Source organism: Protobothrops mucrosquamatus, unplaced genomic scaffold, assembly GCF_001527695.2.
Source record: "Protobothrops mucrosquamatus isolate PMUCROS unplaced genomic scaffold, P.Mucros_1.0 scaffold240, whole genome shotgun sequence".
Classification (NCBI taxonomy): domain Eukaryota; kingdom Metazoa; phylum Chordata; class Lepidosauria; order Squamata; family Viperidae; genus Protobothrops; species Protobothrops mucrosquamatus.
This window is the reverse complement of record NW_015386590.1, coordinates 158,624-172,194: the sequence shown is the minus strand read 5'-3', so window position 1 is coordinate 172,194 and position 13,571 is coordinate 158,624. Positions and strand designations below refer to the sequence as shown.

At 37.1% G+C, this 13,571-nt stretch overlaps 1 protein-coding gene across 2 annotated transcripts in view; it reads left to right on the top strand.

Moving 5' to 3' along the window:
- CDH9 (cadherin 9) overlaps window positions 1-13,571 on the top strand; it is a 99,838-nt gene that overhangs the window by 22,196 nt on the left and 64,071 nt on the right. For both annotated transcript variants that reach the window (XM_015814349.1, XM_029283819.1), the window contains exon 2: window positions 5,428-5,722. In XM_015814349.1, coding sequence (XP_015669835.1) covers window positions 5,428-5,722 — 295 coding nt within the window. The remainder of the gene's footprint in view (window positions 1-5,427; window positions 5,723-13,571) is intronic.

Here is a 13,571-nt window from a genome sequence, read left to right as displayed (position 1 = left end):
CCCAGTTGTGAGTATTGGCTGCTAGCGATTTTTGAAGGACATTAGTGGCTCCAGTAATTAACAGTCTGCTGCAAATGCAACCTCTTCCCATATTTTCCTGCTTCACATTGAAAGTAGTATTTTTTTAACTTGTGTTAGCTCAAGCATTGCTGTCCAGTTTGACCCCCACATTTTGAGTAAATTACCAGAAAGAAGCAATAATGTCCCCTCACTTGGGTGAATCCAACACAGTATATCTGGCAATCTACGTAGTCTGAGGTACAGATGTAAAGATGTGTATCATCAGTATACTGATTATAATAAACCGTGTGTTGATAGATGATCCCAATCCTCTAGATGTTAAATAGGAATTAATAGAAAGTGAAATCTTAGGACCTTGGTGGTCTTCTAATCCAACCTGCTGCCCAGAGCAGAAATTCTCAGACTGTCTTATTCTCAGACTGTCTTATTCAGTTAGATTTCATCAAAATTGCTTCTGATAAGAAGGAAAGAGTTTGACTGACATGAATGTCCTCTTTTAGAATATGCAATCATCTCACCAATGGCCTGATGCCTTCCTTGTGCCATCATAAGGATTTTTTTTTTTTTACAATTAGGAATTGCGAGCAGCTGCACAGACTTCAGAATAATGAAAAATTGTTCAACAGAGAGCAACAGTATCTGCATTAGCTCCCTCTACTGCATTCAACAATAAAATAAACTTCAGAACAGCATTAAGAGGAATTAAAATTTAACTCTTGGGACTCTGAGAATATGGTAGAAAAACAAAGTCTTCTTTCTGAGGGAAGAAAACCAACTGAGGGCAAATTTCAGAATAGTTTTTAGCTGAAATATCAAATATTGCAGATGACTTTTTCCATCATAGCTCTTAGATAGCAGCTGTGACAGAAATTTGCAAGGGAATAGAGAATCTCAAGGTTTCAGAGGAAATAAAAATTTCTTTCAATCTAATAATGCCTGTTTCTTCATATGCTCTTTTAACAAAACAATCCCTTTATGTGAGGGAACATAATGAAATATATTAAACTATAAACTCAGAATACTCTGACTCTGACAATAAATATACAACTTCCAAGTGCATCAAATAAATGTACAAGTAGTCCTGGACTTACATTAATTCATTTAGTGACTGTTGAAAGATACAACAGCACTGAAAAAAATGACTTATGACCATTTTTCATACTTTCAACCATTGCAGCATCCCCATGGTCACGTAATCAAAATTCCCAGTGCAACTGAAACAAGAGTGTCAAGCAAACTCACAACTCTTAAGAGGTCAAGTTTGGAATTTTTTCCTCATGGATACCAACAAGGTCAAGAACTCTTTGAGAAAAAAAGATATGATAGACACCTTAGAGAAGGAAACTTCATTCTACGAGGATTTGCTCCAAGTTAATCTACAATTTCCAACAGGACAATCTTGGGATATTGTTTTCATGGATATAAATAAAGCTGAGAACTTCTTGAAGAAAAGAGACTTGATAGACACACACACACACCGAGAAGAAAAAGAAGTCATTCTATGAAGACAAGCTAGAGGGAGTGGCTTAAATTTAATGATCTCATTGGTTAGGATGGTTTTTTATAAGTTTGATATATGCATTGAAAGAAAGATTTAAGGTAGCTTTATATATATAAAATGAGTTTGTAAATGCATGAATTCTGTCTTTTTATGTAATGCCGAGAAAGCTCTAATGTAGTTTTGTGTTTTGGGTTCTGGGGTTAAAATGAAGAGGTCCTTCCCCCCTTTATATATACTACTTGAGTATAGTTTAAAGTTAGTAAAATATCTAAACTAGAAAAAGTGTTTTCTCCCTTTAGGATTAAGAAAATTGAAATAATATAGGGGATTTCCTTAATATGAATTATGATAAAGATTAATGAGTCAACAGAAGTATATATTATTCCCCACAGCAAAGAGAAGCAGAGATGGTCAAATTGATTCTTTTATCCAAAGAAGAGAATATATCTAACCTTGTTTCTATTTTGAAATTGCTTCGGATTTTGTGCTTGCAATAAAAAAAAAAATTATTTTGTCTTTGCTAATTAGATAGGTTTATTGATATAGAAATGGCTTATGCATACTGTTGTGTAAAAATAAAAAGTTGTGGTTGTAATGTTGCTATCTTCTACTGTGCTAAAGAGAGTTGGAAATTGGTGCCTTTTTCTTTTCTTTTCTCTCTTTACACAATTTTTTCTCTTTCCTCCCAATCCTCCTAGTTTTCTATTACTTTTTTGAATTTCTCTTTGTATTTTATATTTTGATGATCCAATAAAATTATTATAGAAGTTACAAAAAAATAAATAAATTCTGATGCTTGGCAATTGGCTCGTATTCATGATGGTTGCACTTTCCTGGGATTGTGTGATCACTTTTTGTGATCTTCTGACAAACAAAGTCAATGGGCAAGTCAGTTCACTTAACTACCGTGTTACTAAGTTAACAACTGCACTGATTCACTGAGCAACTCTTGTAAAAAAAGGTTGTAAAATGGGGCAAAACTCATTTAACAAATATCTCACTTAGCAACATAAATTTTGGGGTCAATTGCCATTGTAAGTTGAGGACTACCTGTACAGGTAGGTGTCAGCTTATGTCCATTTGCTCAGAGAGAGTGTGCAAAGTTACAGTGGTACTGAAAATAAATGTTTTATGACCAGTCCCTGAAGTTTCAGCCATCAGAGTATCCCTGCAGTCACATGCTCACAATCTGGCTTCTTAGGTATCTAAATCATAACTATGATATTGCACCAAACCCCAGTCATGTGATCACCATTTGCAATACTCTCTACTGGCTTCCCACAAGCAAAATCAGTTAGAAAGCTGGCAGCAAAGGTCATAAGTCACTCCAGTAACTTGATCTTGCTTCTTCTTTTTTCCCAAGAAACCCACTATGGAGTCTGAGATCCCAAGGATCTCATGCTGTGTATCATCCCCTTTACACCCTCCCATTATCCATAGTGCACAACTGCAGCACCACCCTTGCCAACGTACAGTTTCTGCTGCCCCTCCCAGGCCCAGGCCAAGCTGACCTCAACTACTGCTACCTTCCCCTAGACTCTCTCCGACCTGCCCACAGCCTCCACTGATCTGCCTGTGTTTCATAGTGCCTACCTGTGGCATCCCTTACCCTCCCATGACAACCCCATGCTCCTTGCCTGGGACTCCCACCTCTTTAGTTCCATGCTTTTTCAGAGATAATTCACACTTCACCATAAAACTGGCTGAAGTGGTACAGAGCATCACATGGAGTTGGGATTATTGAAGAGAGAGGATGGGTGTTAGGTAGTATCAAGATTCATGATCAAATTTTGATCCTTCCCAGCTTAGCATCAATTCTTGATGCAGCAAAAGATTCATTGAGTTAGCTCAACAAGATTAGAATCTTTACTGAAGACAAGAATTAAACCATACACATATCCCCAGTATGAAGCTGTAAAATGTTTTTTGTACTAACTTTGGATTTTGGTTTAGGTTAAACTTTAGTTTTTGCTCTTTCCTTTCCAAATGGACAAATACTTATGTTAACTGTTTTTTGACTCTTTTTTCTCCACTATGTATTCAAAATGGGCTGTGATTAATAAACATATGTATATACATGTATGTATGTATGTATGTGTATATATATTGTATGTATGTATGTGTGTGTATATATATATATATATATATATATATATATATATATATATATATATATATATATATATATATATATATATTGTGTACATACAGTATGTATATATTTATATAGCATGTCTATATGTGTGTGCATGTATTTGTATGGTTATATATTTATTTTCTTTTGAGAGTAAGCATCAGAATTTCATCTTTTAATGTGTGCCAGTGTGTTCACAGAAAAACTGTCAATAAAGGTTATCTTATCTTATCTGTTATCTTTTGTGGCCTGGAGGTAGTGTTTTATAAAATTCATTAGTAGCAAGGCTCTTCTAGCTGCCATTTTGTAAAAAGTATTCACAGTAAGTTCTCATTTTTCTAAAGGTCCTCACCTGCCTAAGAGGTTGAAAGGTCCCTATAAGTGATGAATGGGGAGAAGGAGAGAGGTGGGAAGACCAAAAGAGGCAAGATAGAAAAATGATCTCAACATTCAAACCATAACTCTTTTGTGCACACATTATTGCATACAAAAGGGGTGGAGTTTGAATTGTGAGATTGTCCCCGAAACCTTGGCGGTTTTGACCGTTCCTGTGGACTTTGATTGTTGCAAGCCATGTTGAAAGGAATTCAAAACTAAATAAAATCTATTACAGATAGACCTTGACTTATGACCAGAATTGGGCCTGAAACTTCCATCATTATGCAGTTCTTAAAGTGAGTCACACCTGATTTTACTACCTTTTTTTGCTGCAGTGATTAACCAAATCATGCAGTTGTTAACTGAATACAGCTTTTTCCTTTGACTTTGCTTGTTGGAAATCTCTTAGGAAGATTGCAATGGCAATCCCATGACCCCAGAATGCTGCAACTGTTTTAAATACATGCCAGTCCCAAGTACCCAAATTCTGATCATTTGACCTGAAAAAGATGCAATGGTTTAGATAGAAGGCCTGGTTATAAATCATTGTTTTCAGCACTGTTGTAACTTCAAAAGATTGTTAAACAAATGTTGTAAGTCAAGGACTACTTGTATATAGATTTCAGTAATAATTATTTCTTTCACCATTGATAAATAATATTAGATGAGGCCATTTATGCATGTGTATATAAAAGAATAAACACACACTAAATCTTGTTATAAATCTCATCTCCTTATTACTATTATTGCTTAGTTCTCCATATCCAAGAGACCTTTACATTTGAGGGCTTCAAAAGGCAACTTGCACTGTGTTATGAGAGATACATTTCAAAATTTTTAGCAGGCTTCCGGCCTAGATTTTATATATTTGATTTTAAGTAGGCAAGTTTTTTTTATTGTTAGGTTTTGTTTTATTTATTACTTATTTAAAAAGAAACACTTCACCTCATTTAAAAAGAAACACCTTCACACACATAATGATTCTGGGGAAAAAAACAATACAGCTATTGACAATATACTTAAAGAGTAGAAAGGTTACTAATTGCTATCAATAGTATGGTTTTCTGTTTAAAAACTTGGTACAAGTTAAACTGAGAAAGAAACTATTTTACATTTGCCATCACTCTTTAGTTTTACTGCAATAATCTTACCCTCTATCCTTTTCTTTGTCCTTTATCCATTTGCTAAAGTATTTTGTCTATGTGACCAAAATCTTAAGTTTTGTCATTTTATTTCTCCATCAATGAAATGATGATAACCACTGCTGACCTCAATTACAGAAAAGATTTATGAAGTCCTACTCATATCTGCTAAAATAGATTGTCTTTAATAACAATGCATCTATTTATAAAAATCTCTCTGTCTGTCTCTTTCTTTTTTATTCTCTTAAAAGCTACACACTGACCAAGATAAAGGAGATGGAAATTTAAAATACATATTAACAGGAGATGGAGCTGGCAGTGTATTCGTTATAGATGAAAACACAGGAGATATTCATGCAGCAAAACGGCTGGACAGAGAAGAAAGGTCTCTGTATGTGTTACGTGCCAAGGCTATAGATCGAAATACTGGAAGACAGGTGGAACCAGAATCGGAATTTATCATTAAAATCCATGATATCAATGACAATGAGCCCAAATTTACCAAGGATATTTATACAGCCAATGTTCCTGAAAAGTCTGCAGTTGGTAAGCATAATTTATCATCATATAAATGTAGAAGAATGTTAAAAGGCAACTGAGAACTAACTCACTTTTCAGTAATCAATTGTGCTCTCCAGGCTGTTTGGAGAATTTAAAACAGTAATAAATCCTTTCAAGTTTATTACTTGAACTGCTCCAGGTTGTCAGCAGTATCTACTTTTGTCCACCCTATTGATTACCATATTGTTTTCGTTCATCATTAATAGTCAAATGGAAACGTATCAGAAATTGTATAGTCTTAGGAATTATTGTCATTTAGCAGTAAACCACTGAAATCACTGTTTAATATAACCATGTTTATTCATAGTAACAATTAGGTATATATGTTTCACATTCAGATTTTGGAAGCCAGAGTGGTCTAACAGCAGCATTTTATTTTCTCTTAAAGCTTTCAAACATCTGAATCTAAGGAGATACAGGTTCATCCTTTTGAAAAAGCATGTGTTGTAAATCAGTACATTCATCTGTGATAGTAAACACACTATGTAAATCCAACATCATTGAGTTGTAGCACATGCTGAGAATTATGCACATGCATAATTTACAGAAATTCTCTTCTATTTCTAGTGTTTGCTTTAACCACCGTAGCTTACTGTTTTATCCATATTGCTAATAATTAGCCACTGGTTTTTTTTTTTATTTACAAGGCTTTGAAAATTAAATTTAAACAGGAAAACTGGATTATAGTTAATGATGGTTAATTCCAAGCAAATGCAACAGTTTATGAATTAAAGAAAATCATAAAAGGAAAAATAAAGAATTTGGACAAGTAAAAAAAGAGGAGCTGGAAAATTGTTCTCTTAATGATAATAATGGTGCTGGAATTTCCATCACTAAATGATTCTTAGCTAAATTGTAAAATGCAATGTCACATAGCAATCTGTCATTGTCTTTGATATTAAAAAAAATCTGCCTCCACAATCTATATGGGTAAGTGAAACGAAATGGTAAGTTATAGAACCCAAAAAAGTAAATTTAAGGAAAACCTGTAGGAATGTATCATCCAAATGCACATAACACACTAAGTCTCAAACCCAAGTTAATGAAGGACAGTTATTGTAACAATCTAAATCTAAATTGTTTGACCCCATTACCCCTTTGCCTGGTCTCAAATAATGTAATTAACCCTCCCCCAAAAAACCCTCTTATACAATTGCCTCCACAACCCCAAATTGCACCCTTATCTCAGAAATAAGCAATTACAAATTGCTCTATTACCCCCAGTATATGTTCAAATTACAGTTATAGAATCACTGTTCTATATCAAAATGAATCATGTTATGCCAGGTCTTCAAACTTGGCCCTTTTATGACTTGTGGACTTCAACTTACAGAATTCCTCAGCCAGCATGCCTGGCTGAGGAATTCTGGGAGTTGAAGTCCACAAGTCATAAAAGGGCCAAGTTTTAAGACCCCTGTGTTATGCATTGATGTGATGACCTGGTACACACAAGAATAGCTGGATTCTCACAACTCATTGAACCATAACCTCTCCAACCACAGGTCAGCCTAATCTAGCTATGTTGTATGAATCCAGGCAATAAAAATGAACTGTTAACAGTTTTAATAATCCTGATATTATATATCTTCATAGTAACTTAAAATAATAAATACTGTTTTCAGGACAGAATCTCTGAAGCCCTGTACTGTCAAAGCTACTTACAGTCGTTGGATATTCTTGGATGCTTAGAGGTATACTTGCCATAATGACATAAAGCCATAGCGTATCTGTATCTGAAAAAAGGGAATGACATTTTGTTTGCATTTGAAACACAAGAAATTGTGCAAATATGCACTGCCAGAATCTATGACAAGTGGCTTGGGTTTCTCTGCTTGCCAGGAAGGGGGTTCCTTAAGGATGAACAACTTTATATATTTTAGTAACCAAAGATAATTATTGATTTGACAGACCCAAGCTCTAGTTTAAGTCTGAAATGGACTGTTATTAAAGGTTCTACCAATACAAGCAGGTGGAAACAAAGGAAAGATTATTTGCACAGCTAATTTTCACAGTTGGTATTTTTGATAGGCAGAGGGTATCAGTTGTCTTGATTTTCATGTTCATAAAGAAGTAGCATTGCCATTAAGAAGTTTTGACATTTCTGGGTATTTTGACAAGAGACTATAACAGTGGTGGCGAACCTATGGCACGGGTGCCAGAGGCGGCACTCGGAGTCCTCTCTATGGGCACACGTGCCATTGCCCCAGCCTTGCCTCCACCTGTGACCCTTTCCTCACCAGTAGCCTCCCTGGAGGAGAGTCGCCCTGAGTGTGGCCCACACGGAGCAGCGCAGCCAAGGACATGCAGCCAGGCAGCATAAACAAGACTGCCCTCATGCCCCAACACACACAGTTGATGCTGCAGGGGTGGGCAGAGGGCATGGCCGCCATGGTGCTGCTGGGCTGCATGGCGATCTATGGCGGGCCCTGGAGGCGGTGAGTGGCCCTGCGGCTAGGCAGGGTGGGGTGGAGTGGGGGCGGGGCAGAGAGTGGAACGGGGGCAGGGCAGGGGGTGGAGCGGGGGCGGGGCCAGTTTTTGGGCACTTGGTCTCTAAAAGGTTCACCATCACTGGACTATAGCATAATAGAACATGTGACATTCATGCAGAAGGTCCCAGGTTCAGTCCTTGGCAAGTCCAAGTGTAGCTGGAAAAACCTATTCTTGACAATTGCTGTTAATGCTAGGCTAGATGAACTAGAACAGTGATGGCAAACCTTTTAGAGACCGAGTGCCCAAACTACAACCTGAAACTTGGGTGGGCGTCACCCATTGGGTGGGCGTGGCTGTGGTGGTAATGGCAGACTGGGTGGGACTAAAAAGTTCAATCAATCATTTCCAACTTTGCGAGATCTTTTTTTCCCCGCGAGAAGATGAAATTGATTGAACCTTTTTTTTTTTGCACACGGTGGCGGAGGCCTAAAGCGAAAAGGTTTTATAAAACCCAGCTGAAGGCCTAGGACTGGGGTGATGGCACACGTGCCCACAGAGAGGGCTCTGCGTGCCACCTGTGGCACGCGCGTCATAGGTTCGCCATCACGGAACTAGAATTTGCTTTTGATGTTTGGAAGCTCTCTATGTTCCCTTGTGTTGTAAACTTCTAGGAACATCTGAAATTATTGTATTGCATCGGTAGGCAAACATCAAGAGAGAGGGCGTTGTTTACCTGAACGCCTATTCTCAATATGATCACGTGGAGCAGGAAGGTTAAGATAACCCATTGGTGAATTTTCCATCCAATCATGTTGGAGAAGGACAGGTTTGCTTTTTTTGGATGAGAGTTAACTGGAGAAGAGATGCAGTATAGGCTCTAACTAGCCCCCTCATCTCCCAGTTTATAGATATATGAGAAGCCCCTGGCAATAACTGGAAAATTCCATAGATCAGAGTACATAGCATTTACATGTCAGTGATATCAGTAATGGAGATGACCAGTTTCTGATATTGAATCCCTTTTTCCATATAAGCACACTGGATGTAATGTGGCAGCTATACCTTTTGTATAGCTAAATCATTCTAACGGCAACCAGCATGAAATCAGATAGGCAGGCACACAGTCGTTTGACATTCTAAATTACTGTTTATTGAAATGCCTGTGTTCACGTTACACAAAATACACTTTCAGCAATTCAGCCATGAAAGGAAGTACGGTAGTTTAGGCAACCAATACTGAACCACATGATAAATCTGTTTTCTCAAGGACAAACCACAAGCTAACAGATTTTCTAGGCATCATTAAAAAAAAAAGCAGAACTGTTGAAATACCACCCAGACTTGAAATAATAAGTTTCAGGGGCTTCAAATGTTCTTAGTGAGCATTTGCTTATCCTTCGGTACATAAATAACATAATAAAGAAGTTTATCACAAGCAGTTTTTCATAAACTTCATCTCATTAATTAAATGCACATTAAAATATAGTGTCCAGAAATCAATCAGGGGGAAATGTGTTATTCAAATTTGTTCATTCACCATGAATGCTTTTGAACTGAATAATCATTTTATATATTATAAGAAAGCAAATGCATACCCACCAGGAAATTATGATCAATCTTTATTTTGGTTGATATACCCCAACTATACCTACAGTTTTTAATGTTTCAGAATATGAAATCAGTATTATTGGTAGTCTGGATGGATGTAACATCATAATTTCAGGTAGTTCTTAGTATATCTATATCAGCATTGAAACACTGATAGTATACATATTTGATGGATCAGATTCAATATTCACCAAGTCTAGCAAAATATTTGTTTCTTAACCAATATAAGTCAACAGAAGAATTGCTGGTGAGCCAGAGAAGTGATGCACTTTTTAAAATCTAACATAGTTTTATTAAATATATGTCAGGCCAGTATTATTAGTTGATAAAGTTATTAAGCAAGAAAATACAGGTCTATCACCTGTACAGATGGTTATTTACTTATTTTTATTTCTTAATTTTCTTTAAAAGTATCCAAACTGTATCACTGTCTATCAACTATTTTGGTACCATAAATTTAAAAATAAGTAAAGTATATGTGGCAGTATGAAATATTTTCTGTTAATTCTGAATCCACGGGCAATATTTTGATGGCATAGCCTCAACTTCTAATAGTACCAGACTGAAAAAAAAAATATCTCTGTATTGTTTTGTTCATTATTTCATAAAAATGATTACATTACATTCATCTAATATATTGCAATTGTTTGATGTTTTCCCTGTATGAAGAACCCTGGATCATTCTAGTTGACCTTTTTAAACTCTTTTATTCTATATTGATTTCCTTTTGCATATCTCTTGGGTTTAAACAAAGAGAGATATTTCTATCCAACTATGAGAGCAATTTGGAAATAAACCTCATTTTAGTAATCAATGACAGACACAGATACAGAATTTTATTATACACATTAGAAAACTACAACATCACATTACTTTTCAACAGTTGCCATTCAAATTGAGGCACTTGTCATAACATCTTACAAGGTTTGAAATTCCTTAGTAGTAGTCATTCGGTGCCAAATCTTGGTTATGGGAGGGAATGGGATCATAAACATCCCAATGGAATTGCTTCAAAAGTTCTTGGGTGCGTCTAGCAGTGTGCAGGTGAGCATTATCATGAACCAACACCACACCGGGAGTCAGCATGCCCCGATGCTTGTTATTCATGACTCATCTGATTTTTTCGTAATGTTTCACAGTAAAGTTCTGAATTGATGGTCGAACCACCCTCCATGAACTTCACTAGCAGTGCTCCTTTAGCATCTTCACATTTGGCAGGATTTTCTATGGCACCACTTCCAATGTGGTGTTGGTTCACAATAATGCTTGCCCGCATACTGCTAGAAGCACCCAAGAACTTTTGAAGCAGTTCCATTGGGATGTTTTGATCATCCGCCCTATAGCCCAGATTTGGTGCTGTGCAATTACTACTAAAGAATTTCAAACCTTGTACGACGTTATGACAAGTGCCTCAATTTGAATGGCAATTATGTCAAAAAGTAATGTAATGTTGTAGTTTTCTAATGTGTATAATAAAAGTTTTGTATCTGTGAGTGTCTGTCATTGATAACCAAATGGAGGCTTATTTCTGAATTGCACTCATATCTATCTATCTATCTATCTATCTATCTATCTATCTATCTATCTATCTATCTATCTATCTATCTATCTATCTATCTATCATTACTATCCATCCATCCATCCATCCATCCATCCATCCATCCATCCATCCATCCATCCATCCATCCATCTACTTCCATATACATAGACTTTTTGCTCAGAACTACAAACTTCTAATTTATATTCCAGTGTAAATTCCTCCAACCACTTAACAAGAAACAAGTGGTTAAACATTTTTACTACTGTGGCCACCTTAAGGCACACTAACCTAATGTAATTGTAGGGCTATATTCTTGATCCTGACAAAGCCTGAATTTAATTCAAAATGGTCTGTATCTTTTCTTGAATAAATTCAAAATCCTAAGTAAAGTTCCAGTCCAAAGTCTTGTCTGGAATTCTGGAATGCAGAAAGCAGTAGTGGTGCACAGTGCTCCAAAAAAAGAAAGTGTAAAATACTATGGAGGGAAGGTTTGGGAATATTGAATATAATTCAATGATTGATAAGCTTGTTCTTAAATCAATTAATCATTGGTTGCCCAATGCTCCTACAGAATCTTGTGAGAGAAAGTCTTAGTTTTACTGTTCAGCCCATCTCAGTGTTTACTAGTTGCTTAACTTTAACACTTATATGATGATGGCTTGTGAGTTGCCTTGGCTAGTTGACCGGATAATTTACTTTTATGGCAAAGAACAGTGACTGAACCTTTTAAACTAATTTTAAACTCTTAAACTACTCCTTTCCTTCAGCTATAGGCAATGAACATATTGATTTTGTCCTTTTGCACAAAAACTCTATCAGTCTGGCTATTTCTTTTAACAGAAGAAATCTGGAGGTTTATTTATTTATTTATTTATTTATTTATTTATTTATTTATTTATTTATTTATTATTTAAATTTATATACCGCCCTATCTCCCTTACGGGACTCAGGGCGGTGAACAGGCAATAATAAAAATCACAATAAATATTGAATAAAAAGCCTGCTCTAAAATACCCCATATAAAACCCCTAGCAAGCCCAATCAAAACTACGCCAGGCCGGCCGCATGGAATAGATGGGTTTTCAAGGCTCGGCGGAAGAGGCGCAGGTCCGTAGTTGTACGTAGGTTGGGGGGTAGGTCATTCCAGAGGGCAGGAGCTGCCACAGAGAAGGCTCTCCCCCTGGGGTTCGCCAGCTGGCATTGACTGGCCGACGGCACCCTAAGGAGGCCCTCTCTGTGGGAGCGGACTGGTTGAAGGGAGATATTTGGTAGGAGGCGGTCTTGCAAATACCTAGGTCCATTGCCATGGAGCGCTTTAAAAGTTGTTACTAACACCTTGAAGCGCACCCGGAAGGCCACCGGCAGCCAGTGCAGCTCGCGCAGGAAAGGTGTTACATGGGAGTATCTAGAGGCCCCCAAAATCCCCCACGTGGCCGCATTCTGAACTAGTTGGAGCCTCCAGGTGCACCTCAAGGGGAGCCCCATGTAGAGAGCATTGCAATAGTCCAGGCAGGAAACAACGAGGGCTTGAGTGACCGTGCGTAGGGCGTCCAGATCCAGAAAGGGGTGCAACTGGCGTATATTCCTCGACTTACAACCACAACTGAGCCCAAAATTTTTTGGGGTGAGACATTTGTTAAGTGAGTTTTGCCCCATTTTATGACCTTTCTCGCCACAGTAGTTAAAAGAATCACTGCAGTTGTTAAGTTAGTAACATGGTTGTTAAGTGAATCTGGCTTCCCATTGACTTTGCTTCTCAAAAGGTCACAAAAGAGGATCACATGCCTCTGGGACACTGCAATTGTCATAAATATGTCAGTTGCCAAGCAATCTTGATCACCTGACCACAGAGTTGCTGCAACAATCCTAAGTGTGAAAAATGGTCATTCCAATACTCAGTAAGCCTTGATGATATACTAGTTTTAGTGCTTCTTCTTCAGATATTCTTCCATTGCCCTTTTTTCTTCTTTAATTATGGTGTACTTTCATCATTCCATGCCCACATATTTTCCTTGTTAAGAAGTCTGTCAAGATTATTGTGAAAATGAATCATTCATTGGAACGAACTACCCCCCGAGATCCGGACGATTCCGGATCTCCTATCTTTTCGCCGCGCCCTCAAGACATGGCTTTTTCAGCAAGCGGGTCTGGCCTAGGGAGAATTTTAAATAGGGACAATTTTAATTAGAATTTTAATGGTAACACAGCGGTAAATATTTGTTTTTAATTGGTTTTTATTGGGGATAGTGTTTGTAT